This window comes from Odocoileus virginianus, chromosome 1 (genome assembly GCF_023699985.2).
Source record: "Odocoileus virginianus isolate 20LAN1187 ecotype Illinois chromosome 1, Ovbor_1.2, whole genome shotgun sequence".
In the NCBI taxonomy this organism is placed as follows: domain Eukaryota; kingdom Metazoa; phylum Chordata; class Mammalia; order Artiodactyla; family Cervidae; genus Odocoileus; species Odocoileus virginianus.
In genome coordinates, this window is record NC_069674.1 from 64,710,658 (window position 1) to 64,729,285 (window position 18,628).

An 18,628-nucleotide genomic window follows, 5' to 3' on the forward strand; every position below is an offset into this window, starting at 1 on the left:
AAATTTGGACAAATGAATTCGAGCACAGAGCTTCCTTGAAAGCAGCTTGTGTCCATCTACTTTCTTATTATAGAATTCTGATGTTGACTCATGAAGAAGATTACTGTAGTGTTGATTGCTAAAGTATTTATTTGTCTAACTAGGTGTTCTTCATTCAGTAGTATCTTAGTTAATTAGAAAAATGTGGGTACTTAAAAATAGTCGTCTTGTTTATTTGTACTGCTAAAACATATTATAGTGGAAATTTCAAATCAAATACTACAGAATCATCCTAAAAGTGTGAAAACATTTCTTGGAAAAGAGAAGGTAAAGAATTGACCTTCCCTACGCTCCCTTTGTGGAGAAGGCAATGGCACCCCACTCCAGTACTCTTGCCTGGAAAATCCCCTGGACGGAGGAGCCTGGTAGGCTGCAGTCCATGGGGTCGCTAAGAGTCGGACACGACTGAGCGACTTCACTTTCATTTTTCACTTTCATGCATTGGAGAAGGAAATGGCAACCCACTCCAGTGTTCTTGCCTGGAGAATCCCAGGGACAGGGGAGCCTGGTGGGCTGCTGTCTATGGGGTTGCACAGAGTCGGACACGACTGAAGTGACAGCAGTAGCAGGCTCCCTTTGATTATTTTATATTGAGAAGATAATAAGATGAATAAAACTGTCGTAGCACAATATAGCATAGATAGATCCCCTGGAGAAGGAAATGGCAACCCGCTCCAGTATTCTTGCCTGAGAGATCCCGTGGACAGAAGAGCCTGGCAGACTATATAGTCCATAGGGTCATGAGAGAATCAGACATACGACTTAGCGACTTAACAACAGCAAAATGTTAAATAAAATTAAACAGCCATCTTCAAAGTGGTAGCATTTGGAAAGTATCTAGATTTAATCTGGTGTCACTCTTAAGAATATGGTGTCACTCTTAAGAATCTTGAACTTTAAGTTTCAAAATATGTGACCGTGTACATAGCAACCTCAACAAAAGTACACTTGGTGAAGACTTACAAAGTTAGGACTTGAACATAGGACTTCCAATTCTCGGTCCAATTCTTTCCCCCTACATTATCCCTTGTACATTTTTATGATAATATGAATAAAGGCTATATTTTCAGACTAATTAGAATTTGCTTTTCCTTTAGTAGGAGAGTGGGGCATAGTATTACATCAGGTAAACATTTTATTCAAGGCCAAATGGAAATGAATGATGTATACAAATCATTGGTAAACATCTCATTCTAAAACTGTACATCACCAATGTTTGAGTATGATTTATGGACCAAGCACTTTATATTAAATTACTTCAAATTTTTGAACCTATTAAGGGAAGGTACTTTTATTCCCTTTTATAGATGAAGAACTGAAGCCCAGAAGAGACTTGCCCAAAGCTACTTATCTAGTTATTAATGGAAACAACTGGAAAATAGGCCACTGTGTTCTGTAGTCAGTGTTGCCATTCATATTTTCTATTTTGTTTTAAGCTTTATTTTAGAATTAGAATTCTTTGTAATTAAATTACAAAGCTATTAAGTAACTGAGATTTCACAATAGCTTATAGACCAGGGTTCAAATCCTGGGTCCCATGCCATCCAGTTGACTATTCCAGCTTTGTTCCTTATTGAAAAGTCACCTCTAGCATGGTTTACATGACATCCCAACTGCTTTCTAAATGGGCACCACAAACATCATTCAGATTTCAGCTCACCAGTGACCTGGGGGCAAGGATGCTTAGATTCAATTCTTCATGGCATTTTCCAAGAATGCACCCAACCTGGACTCCCAAATATGAGTGAAAGTTTCACACTGAGAAATCCCATTCTGTCTAAGCCAGGCCAAAGAAGGTGACTGACTCACCAGGCACCATTCCAGGCAGGCCTGGGCATCCCAGGGATGCAGGTGTGGCTTACTGACTGGGATCAGTAAGATGCTGAGCATCCCAGGCATAGGGTAGAGTTCATTGTCATAGGAACTTAAAATCTGATACTGATAAAAAAGGAAACAGTAGCTTGTATTATAATTGAAATAGATTAACGTGGTACTGAGAAACCATTTAAGCAGTTCCTTCCTTGAATTTTCATTTTCTTAATTCATTTTCTTCTTTCCCTGGACCAGCTCCAAGTCAGGATTTGAGGAGTGGTACTCAAAGGAAGTGCTATTCCTGGTCTTTTTTGGAGGAATTTGATGATATTCCATTCAATCTGAGTGTGTAAAGCTTGAGCTCACTTGAGGATCTTCTGATTTCTTTCTCTAGTGTTATGTTTCGGCCTGTTCATGTAGGAAAGAAGGAAGAGATTTTTTAGTTTCCTTTTCCCTCCTATTTCCTTGGCTTGTTGAAAGGATGAGTATTACAGGCTCCTGTGAGAGAGATTTGGCTGAAACAATCTCTTATATATTGTCTTAAGAAAATTATTGTAATAAATTGCATTTGTATTCTTTGGACATTCAAATTCAGCAGGGATATTTGCTAAAGTGTCAACTGTAGCTCCTTGTCTTCTATCATTTCCTATATTCCCATTCATTTTTCTTGTCTCTTTATGCTGCAACTATCTTCTTGCTTTTTCCTGTTGATATCTGTTTCTTCTGACAATTATTCTCTTCCCCATTTTCTTTCTTTCTCTAGGCTTACACCTTTCTTCATTTTCTTTATCTTATATATACCTCTTTCTTTATAGCTTAATATTTGTTTACCTTCCCTTTCTCCATTCTCTCTTCTTTTCTTCCTTCATTCCAAAAATCTTTGTTAAATTGTTGCATTGGGCTAGGATTCTGCACCCTCCAAGTCTATAACTGTGTTATAATCATACCATCAAGATAGCTACTGATATTTCTAAATTTTTAAAATTAGAAGTTTTATCTGATTTAACTAAAACTGTATTGAATTCAAATTTGAAAAAAAAAAAAAGCTCCAATAATTCCGGTAACCTCTGGCTTTTTCAGATTGTGTTAGAAAATATGCCTTCTTTACAGAAGCCTACACTCAATTTATTCATATACGAAAACACATTCTTTTTTTTCTCTGGAAGATTTAATTTTCTAAAAGGGAATGGAATATGGGTAAGGGAAAGATGGTACAGTAGAGAAGAAATACACCTGTGAGCTGTTTTACCAAGTGCTCTAGATCGAGGGCAGAGGATGTGCTGCATAGAACAGCTCAGTTCAGGCTTCAAGGTCGAGGTGCTCCTGCGTATGCTCCTTCAGCAAGACTGAGATTTAAAACAGGGGTGTGGAATTTAGCTGCAATCCTTGTTATTTGGATGGAATCATAGGTATGTGGTCTGGTTCATAAGTTGAACGAAAAAAATTTGGTCCAGTAGAAAGAAATGAAGCACTTGTTTTCCTGGGTCTTATAATTATGGAAGGCCCTCCTCTCTGCAGTGCTCTGTGGGTCTCAGTGATCTACTCCAGTGCCTGAGTAGCCAGCTTCCCTAGGTCCTGCTGTATCTTCTCTTACGTGGCAGTGTTTATTTTTTTTTTAAACCACATTAAAAAAAAAATCATGTTTGGTCCTCTTAGGTCAAGAGTATTGACAACAGCAGTTCCTTGGAGGCAGTGGCTGGCTTGGTTTCAGCCTAGAGGAGCTGCAAGCTAGTTCATAATATAAATGATTACTTACTAATTTACCAGCTATAAATTGACAGTTTTGTATATGAAGTTCTATTTAACTTTCATGTGGTAGATAACGGAAACAATAAAAGTAACCATTTTGGCAGTTTAAATATAGATAATGTTAGTGTCAGATCAAGGAGAACAGATGAACTACTTCTGGGTTGTGAAAGAAAAAAGGAGACTTGAAGAGTATTTTTAAGAGAGAAGAAGGTGGTAACAAAAGAAAAGAGAATATATATGGGGATGAGAAAAGAAAAGGCAAAGACCTTGTTTTGAACTAAAGACAGAATTGTTGCTTAGTTGCTAAGCCGTGTCCAACTCTTTTGCAACCCTGGACTGTAGCCTGCCAGGCTCTTCTGTCCATGGGATTTCCCAGGCAAGAATACTGAAGTGGCTTGCCATTTGCTTCTCCAGGGGATCTTCCCAATTCGGGACCGAACTTGTATCTCTTGTACTGGCAAGCAGATTCTTTACCACTGAGCACCTGAATACTATTCACCTGACTCCTCATTCTCAAGTCTAAGGGCAAACCTCATCTATTCCAGAAAGCCTTCTAGCATTTTCTGCCTACTTTATAATACTTCTATATTCAGAAGAATTAATTTGCCAATTAATTTTGTGTCTTGTTTTATGTTAAAGTGGTTAATTGATCCTTTGGGGTGTTTTCCAGCTTTTTCCAGAATTATGGCTTATCTTCCGAGTTAGGCTTACAATGATGGCATTTTGAAGACAATTTCTTATAAATTCTGATCTTTTAGAGTGTCTAGCCTGGTTGTGGCCACAGAAAATCTCATGGACTGAAGAAAGGACACAAGTGGCAGGGAAGTGACAGGAGAGGCAGAGTAGATGGGGAGAGGACCTAAGGATGAGGTGGGAGGATGCAGGAGGAAGAGTTGTTTGGGGGGTGAGTAGGTGAGAGAAGTGTGGAAAGGAGATGCCTTGTACTCACGGTCGCCCACTGAGTATGCTTAGATACTGCAGGGAGATGTAAATGATATTCTTTTTGTTTCCTTATTAGGAGGTTTATTCACCTTTGGAGACTTCCTTTTAAAAGGGTGGATTTAGATTGGAAGGAAGTGCATGTTAGCATGTTAATAGCCCTGGGTTTGTTTAATGGTCAGTGGATGGCACATCTTTACATCTCAAATTTGCATATGCTTTACTTTTTATATTTTCCAGTTCTTATTTAATGATCATAAATAGCAATTGGAAAATTAAAGAAAAACTTCTTTATGAAATTTCAGCGATGTTTTGACCAATTGAAACGCATTTGAAATAGCTGAGATGCGATGTTCACAGTTTCTGCTGTGATTACAGTGGAAGTCTGATACATGATTACATTTGAAGGAAAATGTACCTTTTAAATTCAGATCTGACATACTGACAATTCCTAACTTTCTATTTTTTTCTTTTTTCCATAACTTTCTATTTTTGATAATAGGACATCTCCAAGTTTGCAGAGAAAGACAACATAGTTCTTGGAGAAGGTGGAATCACATTGAGTGGAGGTCAACGAGCAAGAATTTCTTTAGCAAGGTGAATATCGGCTTATTGGTCCAGCAAGCATTTGTTGTATAAATGAGTGCAAAACATTATAGATAGTTCTCTGTTTCTTTATATCCTCTTTCTGGAATTAAAAAATGCCCAAGATCTTATAGCTAGCAGGTTAAGACTAACCTTTTGGAACTATAGATAATGATATAGTATTTATATCTGATAAAGTTCATGGCTTTTTAAAAATGCGTACCCTTTTGTTAATGTGTATATGTTTGTTTGACTTATGATTCCCTTCAAATGGAAAACCCTAACATTCTTCCTAGCACAGGGAAGAGAAGATGTAAACTTTTATTTAGTCCTCCATACCGTTCCCTGCTCACCCTATCCCAAAATGTACACATCTGCTCTAGGCTTCTGGTTTTGTTTCTTGGTTTAGATAAACATAAATTTTCAAAATTTTCAACATAACTAATTAATCTCACAACAGAAATAGCAGGGCAGATGATGTACTTAAGCTTAAAGTCTGTAATCTTCAAAGAAAAATAAATGGGAGAAGCACAACTAATATGTGTGGGATATGGTGGTCTCTTGGTAGAGATATTCTTGGTCTAAGCATTTTGAGCTGTCAAAGAGAAGTGTGTGTGTGTGTGTGTGTGTGTATAAAAGTTAATTTGTGGTTAAACAATAACATTCAGTTTAAAAAAATATTGATGATGTGGGATATTAAATATTCCTCCAGGTTTATTTGAATAAAATTTTTCTTACTGTGTTGGTGAAGTTATTAACAAGAAATCACAATGACTTACTTATATTTTGGCCTTTCTCCCCCTTATTTTCTCATGTTTCCAAAAGCTGGGAGGAAACTAATTCACTGAACACTTATAATTGCCTAGTACTATTCTGGGTGGGGTGTGCGTGAGTACATGTGTAATTTTACTTAATCCGCATATCACTCTGCCAAAAAAGAACTATTCCCACTTTTTATGGAAGAGATCATGAGGTAATTGAGGTGGTTAGATCTTAACTTGCCAAAAGCCACACTGGGAAATGGTAGAGTTACAGTTTGAATCAGGTCATCTTGACTTTACATTAAACCATGACTCGACTTTGGGATTACATTGTCAAGTAATAAATCAGTGATGTTGTGTAGCTGCTAAGTCATGTCCAACTCTTTTGCAACCCCGTGGACTGTAGCCCACCAGACTCTTCTGTACATGGGATTCTCCAATGCAAGAATGCTGGAGTGAGTTGCCATTTACTCCTCCAGGGGATCTTTCTCATCCAGGGACTGAACCAGTGTCTCCTGCATTGGCAGGTAGATTCTTTACCAACTGAGCCACCAGGGAAGCCCAGTATATCTATATAGCCCATGTATAGATATGAGTAATTCACAGACAAAATAATGGCTTCTAAGTACAGGAAAGTTGATTAATCTGTGAGCCTAAGTAAGACTGTCTTAAACATTTCATTTCAAATTTAGGAAAACATGCTATATGGCTTCAAACTTTAGCATAGAATTGAGTCTGTATTTACCAGTTGAAGATTCAGTTTTATTATAAAATACAGTTTGCGGCATTAAACAAAATGGTTGTTTATTGCTCTTCTGATCTGATTATGTCATGTGTTGACCAGTTTTGGATGATGTGTATATTATTCTAATCTCTCGATAAACTGTGGTCATAAATGGGGCTTCCCTGGTGGCTCAGCAGATAAAGAATCTGCCTGCAATGCAGGAGACTCAGGAGACCTGGGTTTGATCCCTGGGTCGGGAATATCCCCTGGAGAAGGAAATGGCAACCCACTCCAGTGTTCTTGCCTGGAGAATCCCATGGACAGAGAAGCCTGGTAGGCTAAGGTCCATGGGGGTCACAAAGAGTTGGACACGACTGAGGTGACTGAGCACCTGGTCATAAATGTGAAGGAGAGAGAGAGAAAAATTGAGTATGGGAACAAAGCTCTTGAGGGTACATTTTGTTGGGGGTCTTTTATCTGGCTCCTGAATGTTGTTTTCAAAAGTAATTTGCATTGCACAGTTTCTTCTAGATTTTGCTTTGACTTTTTGCCATTTCTGTTTTTAATTATTTTATTTCTCATAGTTACCTGCTGACTAAACATAGTTTCTTTTTTTCAGAATTACATGTAAAAACTGAATTGTATGTGGTTGGTATAGGTATAGGGTTACTCACAACTCACAGCTGAAAAATTTAGATGTTATGAAGAAATAACCTTATTTCCATTCATGTGGAACCATATCTTCATTTTATTCCTGTCCTATGATGAACTTAATGAAGATTTTACTTGCTCATAAATTTTTATTTTTTAACTTAGAATATAAAATAATTTGGGTATACATTGTTATTGCAAGTTTTGCATCCTGCACTTTTGTGGAACTTTTATGAGTATGGTCCATAAATTAGGACTGTAAGGAGCAAAGAGCAATATCAATCATACAGTTGTAACAGTACTGCTATTGGTTTATTGCTAACAGTCAACAATGAAAAAAAATAAAGTAATCTCACTTAAGTGCTGAGATTTAGTTGCTGTCGCTGGCACTTAACAGGATTGAAACATTCTCTTTTCTTTGTTTCCCCAGCAAAATGCAAGATTGCTGAGAACAGGGCTTGTGTAATTTTTACCATTGTATTCCCAGCATGTAGCATAGTGCTTGCTGTAAATAGGTACTATTGTTGAAAGGTTTTCTTTCTTCCTTTTTCTTTTTTAAGGCAATGTTTAGATTTATATGCGTGGTGTGATTTAGTTTGTAACTTCTGCAAGTGTATGTCACTTACACTTAGCAAAACGACCTCAGAAGTTTTTGGAGTATTGTGCAAAATTATAAAAATCCTATGTGACTTATCTTTTTAAATTTATTTAAAATCATCTACACCAAATGAAATGGTAAATATTGAAGGAGTTTAATTTAATTTTCATTTTCTTTTTTAGAGCAGTATACAAAGATGCTGATTTGTACCTATTAGACTCTCCTTTTGGCTATCTAGATGTTTTAACAGAGAAAGAAATATTTGAAAGGTATGTTCTTGAATAACTTGTAATACTCATTCTAAGAGACAAGAAAGAATGACTATACAACCATAGGCTACATGTTATTCCTTGAGAAATAAGGTCCACCACTGACTCAGTGTGGCATTGTGTAATTTAGCTACTTAAATCTGATCTTCCCTCCATGGTCAAGATCACTTCACTTTTCTGCCCACCTTATGCTGAACCCATTTCTCCCATTGCTGTTACTTTAACAATCACTGTCTATGGAGTTTTGATAGTATTACTGTCTTGTGACATAGCTTATATTATTTAAATTGATTGTTATACTCAAATTTTTTATTTACTTTTTGTGTATTTTACTCCTTAGATAGTAAACTTCTTAAGGAACCAAAGAAATGGAATGTTTTGATGTTTTAATATAGGTGAATGCTCTAATTATTCGTCTACCTCAATACCTCCTTCAGAACGTGTTTCTCAGGAACACAGAGTTTGGGGTGTACATTTTCTTGGAGCTCCCATTAGGGCTCAATGTATGTGAAGTTCCTAAGAGGAACAGTTGGTTATATGACTTGATTTTAAAGTATCAAAATGATTTTATAGACTATGAAGTAGTTTAAAATAATCAGTAAGGATGTAGATGTATGTGTGTATTAAATCACCACATTATTCCTAGAAGCACCTTTCCTAGAATTTGATTAAATTTAATACCTGTGATACTATTTTTACAATCCTGTAATGACAAATACCTTCTTACCAATATAAATTTTGCTAGTTGTATTGGTATGTTAAAGTGTTAGTCTAGAATTATGGCTCTTTCCATAAAATATATAATGTTTTAATGCCTAAAAGAAATTGGTCTTCTTTAGATGGTTCTAGTCAGGATTTACTTCTACACTGGAGGGAAATTTTGTTGGAGGAAGTTCAGGTTTCTTATACAATTCTCAGGTTATTGTTGTGTTTTTAACAAGCAAATTAGTCTTAAGGTTTTTAAAATTAACTTTTTATTGGAATATAGTTACTTTATGATATGTTAGGTCCTGCTGTACAGTATAAACTTTGAGGACTTAATTAGTGGTCAACTTAAAATATAAAAGAAAATGAGCAGAAAATTTAAAGAACAAGAAAGTTCTGACATTTTAGAAGAATGTAGAAATATAGCCTCTAAGGAATCTTAAAGGTCATCTGATTCTCTCATCTTCTAGATGAATCAACCACAGCCCAAAGGGTAACTAGTTTGTTCAAAGTCAAATGTTTATTTAATTTTGGGTATTTAATGTCATTTTAGGTCCATTAACACTCAACTTTATGGTGTAGCATACTATAATAATTAAATAACACAGTATTTCATGACATATTTAATCAAGAAGTACCAAATTAATTACTATTGAATATTTACTTTTAGAATTATTTAAGTGTAGTAATAACATTTTATAATAGAAGTTATATACAGGAGTATATTAATAAAATGTTAAAATATAATACATATACTATTGTAATAAAATGTTTATAAAATTAATATATATATATTTTTATATTCTTAAAGCTGTGTCTGTAAATTGATGGCTAACAAAACTAGGATTTTGGTCACTTCTAAAATGGAGCACTTAAAGAAAGCTGACAAAATATTAATTTTACATGAAGGTAGCATCTATTTTTATGGGACATTTTCTGAATTACAAAATCAGCGGCCCGACTTCAGCTCGAAGCTCATGGGATGTGACACTTTCGACCAGTTTACTGCAGAACGAAGAAATTCAATCATAACTGAGACTTTACGGCGTTTCTCATTAGAAGGAGATACTTCTGTGTCCTGGAATGAAACGAAAAAGCCTTCTTTTAAACAGACTGGAGAGTTTGGTGAAAAAAGGAAGAACTCCATTCTCAATTCAATCAACTCTAAAAGGAAATTTTCAGTTGCACAAAAGACTTCATTACAAATGAATGGGATCGAAGAAACTTCTGATGAGCCTTTAGAGAGAAGACTATCCCTAGTTCCCCATTCTCAACCTGGAGAGGGGATCCTGCCTCGGAGCAATGCAGTCAACAGTGGCCCCACATTTCTGGGAGGGAGGAGGCAGTCAGTTCTGAACCTTATGACCTGCTCCTCAGTGAACCAAGGTCAAAGCATTCATCGAAAGACAGCGACATCCACACGAAAAATGTCACTGGCTCCTCAGGCAAGCTTAGCCGAAATAGATATATATTCAAGACGGTTATCTCAGGATACTGGCTTGGAAATAAGTGAAGAAATTAATGAAGAAGATTTAAGGGTGTGTATAAATTATCAGTGTGGTGTTTGGTTTTTTCTTTTGGCCACAGAATGGAATGAAATACAGAGTAAATAGCAAAACTTACTTAAATTTGAGTTTAGGATGAGGTTTATTTTTAAGATTCCTAAAGTCCAAAGTATGTACATTATGTAAGCAACTTCAAGATATAGAAGAATCAACTATTTCCCTTTGTGATTTTCTTTTGTCTCTTACCATAAGATGTATTGTAAGTCAAAGCAAGGGCTATTATTGGGTCCTTTTCTAAGCAGTCATAATTATTATTATCAATTAGAAAAATTATGAATTATTATAAATCTGTTTCATTACCCCTTAAAACCTCTGTAGGAAGAGGTGGAGTGAAAATAAATACATAAACAAATAGTAGCTTCAGTTATTGAGAGCTTTAAAAAATGTTTCTGTATGCAGGTAACCTCGCTAAGGCGTATATACATCTAGTCTCTCAACAGGACTAATTTTCTGGTTTATACATCAGTCTTGCCTGAACTTGGTAAACCTGAGCTTTATCATCTTTTAAATTGGCTTTATACATAGGACTTCTGGGCAGGTTTCTTTTAAAGAAGGTTTGTGAAATTCAACATATACTACTGCCAACTTTCAGGTAGAAAGTATTTTCTAAAGAATAAAATGCTTTATTAAAATAGGAAGCAGTAGGAAAGAGGAAGTTTTTATTTTTTAGTTTTACTAGAAAATTTCCTTCAGTGCCTTGGATGAAAGAGTGTTATAATCAATTGATATGTTTAATAGCATAGATCAATTAAGAGTAGTGTGAACTTTGGCAAGTCGCATGTCATTTAACTTCTAGGGCCAAAGTTTTCTTCTTTGTTAAATGAGGGAACAGAGTAGGTGATCCCTAAAGTACCTACTTTGTGTTTCTATAATTTTGAAAAAGGTTTCCTGGAAGATAATTTATCTGTATGGTTGTAATTATCAATCTGAATAAATTTCTCAAACTGGATTCTATAAATTGAATGGTAAAGATGATCACTTCGACTGATAATAGTATTTGTTGATTGCTTCTAGTGCCATGAACATAGAATAGAAGGGACCTGTCATTATCCTCATTTACAGATAAGCAAACTAAATTTTAGGGAAGTTTAGCTGTCTGGATTCAAGCAGCTCCTAGGAGGGCAATGATAGAGTCCAGTATCAAAACCAGGTTTATTTGACCAAAAATCTTACGCCTAACCAGTGTGCCATATTCTGATATCATAGGGTTCTTTTCTCTGAGGTTCTAGCGCTTCTTCTGTGAATTTTGTTGGTAATAAAAACTATCCTTTCCATTTGAAATATCTGGAATTTCTCTCTTTCAAATTATTGAACTATAGCTCTCAAGTAACAGATGAAGACTGAGGGTTAGATTTATGTAACTTAAGTCATAGTTGGGAAAGAGAATCCTAGCTACTATGGAATGTACAAGCATCAGGCAGCCTTCAGGTCTATTGGAAGACCACTAGAGCTGGCAAAATTCCAAACTGTATTTTTCCATGGACCCCCCAAAGCAGAGAGTTAAATCAGGGGGATTCTGGGAAGCTTCAATTCACTAGTACCATTTATTGATCAAATGTGTGACATTGTTAAGCATTAAAATGGTAAAATTGTCCAAAACAATATAGTTGTATTATCAGTGATACTATGTTCACAATTTAAAGAATTGCAGTGTTTCTCATTTTTGCAAAAAGCTATCTTGCTCCAGTTTGACTGGCTGTGAAGTGACATAGCATGTGTCATTCCTAATGGTTTATGTTCACTGAAATTCACTTAGTTTCAGATAGTAATATTTCTTTGTTTCCTCACATTCAAAATAAGACCACAATTGTTGTGTGAAATTGTATTGCCTCATTGTAATAACCAGGATTTTTTTTACAGGATTGCTTTTTTGATGATGTGGAGAACATACCAGCAGTGACTACATGGAACACGTACCTTCGATATATTACTGTCCACAAGAGCTTAATGTTTGTGCTAATTTGGTGCTTAGTCGTTTTTCTGGCTGAGGTAAGAATTTTCTATTATAACATATTAATGTAATTTAAAGTTAATTGGGAATAGTTTGGAAGGATATATATATGTACACACATGTATACTTATGTAACTTGTATGTGTGCATGCGTGCTAAGTTGCTTTAATTGTGTCTGATTTTTTGCAACTCTATGAACTGTAGCCCGCCAGGCTCCTCTGTCCATGGGTTTCCCAGGCAAGAATACTGGAGTGGGTTGCCATTTCCTTCTCCATACATATACATAAATATAAGTGTATATGTATATATATAATTTTATATTGTAAAATTATTTTGTTACTTCATACATAATATATAATATATACTTAAGCACATATCTTCTATATGAAGAGTTTTTAATGGAGTCATTCAAAACCTCAAAGTAGAATGCTCTGTATGAATTGAAATTAACGAAGAAAATTATTTGTACTAAATTTTAAACTCATTTGACTCTTATTAAATATGCTGATGGTGAATCACCACTTTTAAAATATTACTTCCTCACAAAATTAAATAAATATGTATTAGTGGCTTTGTAACCACTTTAAACAAACTTTTCAAAGATTCAGATCACCCATTTGCTTCAGAATTCTTTTGTTTTCATGCCACTGTTGTGATCTCTTTACCATGCCTCTGGAAAAGAGGCGCATCAAATCACCAGGTTAAAATAAAAGAGGGTGCAGTACATCACCAGTTCAGCACCAGGTAATAGGTTTCTGAATCTGGTTGGTGGATGAGGTTTTTCTCTAGGTCAGGAGGAGCCACTTAAATGTCAAAAGGGGCTTGGCAAGAGGATGTCTGCGGTAAAGCAGCTTTGAGTCAGGATGGAGAATACCCTTCAATTGTCTAAAGGAGGCAATTGTAAGTCAAAATCAGCCAAGGGCTTCCCATAAGGAAATCTGGGATCAGTTTCGCTAAAACTTATTTAACAACATAAGATGAAAATAAAAAATTTTTTTTCCCTGTAAACATTTTCTACTTTTTAAATGTGGGTCATTGGTTAAAGTAAAACAAGCAAATGAACACTATGTGGGTACAAGAAAACACATCCGGATTGGATTCAGCCTTGTATGACCACACCAGGAAAATCTCAGATGTCTGCTGGATGTCTCTCACTGTAGAGCCCTGAGTCCAACATAAAGATCCAGGTTGCCTTCAGAGGAGATATGACTTGGGTGAAGTATTGCCTCTCCTGAGGGCATATAGTTCTGTGCATACATAAAACCCAAGCTTAAAACTCTGTCATTGTCTTGTTGTTTAGTCACTAAGTTGTGTCCAACTCTTTTGCGACCCCATGGACTGTAGCCCACCAGGCTCCCCTGTTGATGGGATTTCCCAGGCAAGAATACTAGAGTGGGTTGTCATTTTCTCCTTGAAGGGATCTTTTTGACTCAGGGATTGAACCCACATCTCCTGCATTGGCAGGCAGATTCTTTACCACTGAGCTACCAGAGAAGTTCCTGTTGTCTTATTAGGCTGTTTCTAACCTCAATTAAGAAGTCTACATAAAATGTTATCACTCTTCCCTGACCAAGTAGTGGAAAATATCTAAAGGTATATACCAAAAGTTTTATATATCACTTTACCTATAAAGTCACTCAGTCATGTCCAGCTCTTTGTGACCCCATGGACTATACAGTCCATGGAATTCTCCAGGCCAGAATACTGGAGTGACTAGCCTTTCCCTTCTCCAGAGGATCTTCCCGACATAGGAATCGAACCCAGGTCTCCTGCGTTGCAGGCAGATTCTTTACCATCTGAGCTGCCAGGGAAGTCCTGGCTCAGATGGTAAGGCGTCTGCCTACAATGCGGGAGGCCCAGGTTCGATCCCTGTGTCAGGGAGATCCTCTGGAGAAGGAAATGGCAGCCCACTCCAGTATTCTTGCCTGGGAAATTCCATGGACAGAGGAGCGTGGTAGGCTATAGTCCATGGGGTTGTGAAGAGTCGGACATGACTGAGCGACTTCACACACTTACCTATAAAGTGTTGGTTTCCATTTGATCTTTGAGTTTTGATGATATCTTTTGCTCTCCTATTATTTTTACATTAATAAAGCAAATGGAGACTGGATGTGAGGTACAGTACAGCAGAGTGCCACCTCTGGAATCAGACTGATCTGGCTGTGAATTTTAATTCTGTGTTCTTAACGCTATAACACTGAACAAGTTAGATAACCTCTCTTGAGCCTCAGTTTCCTCATCTATAAAATGGAGGTTGTAATAGTGCCCATTTCATAGGTCATTTTTGCGAGTGAAGAGATGATTATAAAGCACTTACTGTAGGGCTTGGCACATAGTGAGCAATGTTAGTTGCTATTCTGACTAATATCCTTAACGTCTATCATCATTATAAAGCTCAAGTTAATTTGAAGCAAACAAGTCCACAGTAGAGATACAATGAAATTTTCAATAATCCCTTTTATACTTTAACGAAAATATGGGGCTGAGGAACTTGACACTCTCACATGAGTAATAAATTGCATTGAAATGTATTTTTAATTTACCTCATTAATCTCTGCCAGTTATGCCAAATGACCAACATTAATTTGAATGAAACTCATTCCTGTGTCACATTTAATCTCAAACCAGCCCTTTGTTAATAATTTGAACCCCTTCATTAAAGATCAACATTGCTTGAATGTCTTTAGTTTTATGAGAAGAGATGGTTCTATATGAATGTGGTAGTGATTTATATTCACTTATAAGACCCTTGCCCATACAAAGCTATAGAGCTGAACTTATACACTTTCCAAAACAGTTTATAGTTAATTAGTGACTGAGCATTGAGCCACTGAGCATATGTACAATATTATTAGCTCTCTTACTCAAGATGACAGTGGTCCTTTGTCTTCAGGCTGGAATCCAAACTACAACACAGGATGTAAATGTTGTATAACTTCCCATTATTAACTGAACTCTCATAATTATTGCAAAAACTTGTCTTTTTGTAGGAGAAAAATTGATATTGTAATTTTTTAGGCAAGAAAAAATATGATAAATGATGAAGTCTTTTGGGGTCAGTGTCCTGAATGCATTTCTAATTAACTATCAAAATTTTGAATAACAAAAACTTAGTAGATAAATAGTGACCATTTTCATTATGTGCATAGTTATACAGCTAAACAAATCATTCAGATGTTCACAGTTCTCTCATATTCTTTGAATCAAAAGTTACCTAATTTTTCTTTTAGACTAAGCTCCTTTCTTGATACCATTGGGCCCTTTCTCATTACCATTGAAATATCTCATGTGTGCTTTGCATCATAGTACAAGTACTAATCCAGGAGGATAGTTTAGGTGTTTTAAACTTTGTTTAATAGAGCTTCATACTCAGCAGGATCAGAGAATCCAAAGAAAAGTTAAGACCCACATCTTCCCTTGTGAAAGTGATGTATCCATTTTTAGTTTTCACAGGGGCCATACTTCAATGTAGATTTGTACTATATATAATTACAATTTTAATTATATAGAATTATAATTTTATAGAATGGGTTTTTGCAGAGGTTTTATTTTTTTCAATGTATTTATTTTTAACCGAAGGATAATTTCTTTACAATATTGTGTTGGTTTCTGCCATACATAAACATGAATCAGCCAGAGGTATACCAGGGAGCATTTCATGCAAAGTAAAGGACAGAAATGGTATGGACCTAATAGAAGCAGAAGATATTAAGAAGAGGTGGCAAGAATACACAGACCAACTATACAGAAAAGATCTTCATGACCCAGATAATCATGATGGTGTGATTGCTCACCTAGAGCCAGACATCCTGGAATGTGAAGTCAAGTGGGTCTCCTGTGCATTCTTTTTTGCCTTATTGCCTTTCTTTTTCTTGAGGATGGTTTTGATCACAGCCTCCTGTACAGTGTTACAAACCTCTGTCCATAGTTCTTCAGGCACTATCTATCAGATCTAATCCCTTGAATCTATTTGTCACTTTCACTGTATAGTCATAAGGGATTTGATTTAGGTTATCTCTGAATGGTGTAGTGTGGTTTTCCCTATGTTCTTCAATTTAAGTCTTAATTTTGCAATAAGGAATTCTTGATCTAAGCCACAGTTAGCTCCTGGTCTTGTTTTTGCTGACTATACAGAGCTCCATCTTTGGCTGCAAAGAATATAAACAGTCTCATTTCGGTATTGACCATCTGATGATGTCCATGTGCAGAGACAGTTCTTGTGTTGTTGGAAGAGTGTATTTTTTTGTGACCAGTGTGTTCTTTGGCAAAACTGTTAGCCTTAGCCCCTCTTCAGTTTGTACTCCAAGACCAAACAAACCTAGATAGCATATTAAAAAGCAGAGATATCACTTTGCCACCAAAGGTCTGTGTAGTCAAAGCTGTGGTTTTTCTAGTAGTCATGTATGGATATGAGAGTTGCACCATCAAGAAGGCTGAGCACCGAAGAACTGATGCTTTCAAATTGTTGTGCTGGAGAAGATTCTTGAGATTCCTTTGGACAGCAAGGAGATCAAATCAATTGATCCTAAAGGAAATGAAACCTGAATATTCATTGTAATGATTGGTGCTGAACCTGTAGCTCCAATATACTTTGGCTACCTACTACAATTAGACAACTCACTGGAAAAGACTGATGCTGGGAAAGATTGAGGGCAAGAAGGGGGAAGAGGGTGACAGGATGAGATGGTTGGATGACATTACTCACTGAATGGACATGGGTTTGAACAAACTCCAGCAGATAGTGAAGGACAGGGAAGCCTGGCGTGCTGCAGTTCATGAGACTGCAGTCAGACATGACTTAGCTATTGAACAACAACAAATTATCAATAGTGTGTTAATTTATTAAGTGAATCAGTGTACCTTTATATTTTTGTGCTGTTTTCTTTATGATAGGATAGTATCCTCTGTTAAGTTCTTAGATATTAGAAGCAAGGATACAGGCTTTAAAATTTCTGTTATGTTAGTCTCTCTAGTGCTCCTATTTGGCAGTGCATCATTGACGAGATAGAAAAGAAATGCAAATAATAAAGTAGGATGCAGTGCTCACCTTTTCTTCTGCAATAACCAGATGATATTATTGTTGCCTCAAATAACTAAAGATCACATTTAGTCCTTTTATTCCTGTGTTTTAAGAAGTGTGTTAGAGAACTGCTATGTACTATTCTTATGTGACTTCCTCTCTGTGTCTTTTTGAAAAATATTTTTATTTTTTTTTACAATTTATTTATTCATTTTTGGCTGTTCTGCATCTTCATTGGTGTGCAGGCCTTTTTGGTGTGTAGCTGTGGTGCGTGGGGACTGCTCTCTAAGTTGCAGTGTATGGGCTTCTCATTGCAGTGGTTTCTCTTGTTGCTGATTGCAGGCTCTAGGGCACACAGGCTCAGTAGTTGTGGCTCCTGGGCTTTAGAGCACAGGCTTAGTAGGGGCTTCCCTGGGGGCTCAGTGGTAAAGAATCCGCCTGCTGATGCAGGAGACAGGAGTTTAATCCCTGCTCTGGGAAGAACCCATGTTCTGTGGAGCAGCAAAATCTGTCCTCTTTGTTTCTTTTTTTTTCTCTTTGTTTCGTAATGAGGAATCCCTCAATATATAATATGCTCCCATAGTACCTTAATGATAGTTATACCTTTATTGATAGTAATACTTTCAAGGCAGTATTGCTTGGCAAGTGTCTGTGTTTTAGGGCATGATTTAACCTGCACAGCATTGAAATCTGTGATTAAGTCTTGACAAAGTGTCACTTTACTCTTACTGCCTCTTACTCTTTACTCATTCATTCAGCCACTTACTCATTCAACACACATTTTTCAAGTTCTTTCAATATGGCAAGTGTGATTCTATGTGCTCTGTATACAGTGAAGAACAAAACAACATACCAATGGATTACACCAATGTACTTATGTTTACAGTGTAAACAGAATTCATAATGCTGTATTCCTTTGGTGAAAGCTCGAAATGCCAGTGCTATTTTACTAGGTATTCATTTATACATAGATCTTCTTGTGTGGCTTGGAAGGTAGCTCTGAATTCTGTATATGTACAGAACTTATGAATTGGTTCTGATTCTTTATCCCACATAAAATGTCATCTGCATTTTAAAATGTTTTCTATGTGGTTAATACATAATTTCTTTCTGTTTAAATAATTTTATTTAAAATTATATAATTTCCATTTTGTATTTAAATGTTTTAAAAAACATTTGTGTTTTTTAAGTATCCTCTTATTCATCCCTTCCTTTGTTTATTAAGGATAGATTTACTGAATGCCTACTGTCTCTTGGATA

At 36.2% G+C, this 18,628-nt stretch overlaps 1 protein-coding gene across 1 annotated transcript in view; it reads left to right on the forward strand.

Moving 5' to 3' along the window:
* Nucleotides 1–18,628, forward strand: part of CFTR (CF transmembrane conductance regulator) — a 183,942-nt gene that overhangs the window by 84,850 nt on the left and 80,464 nt on the right. Inside the window, exons 13-16 of the mRNA XM_070476808.1 lie at nucleotides 5,042–5,136; nucleotides 8,041–8,127; nucleotides 9,644–10,370; nucleotides 12,258–12,386. Coding sequence (XP_070332909.1) covers nucleotides 5,042–5,136; nucleotides 8,041–8,127; nucleotides 9,644–10,370; nucleotides 12,258–12,386 — 1,038 coding nt within the window. The remainder of the gene's footprint in view (nucleotides 1–5,041; nucleotides 5,137–8,040; nucleotides 8,128–9,643; nucleotides 10,371–12,257; nucleotides 12,387–18,628) is intronic.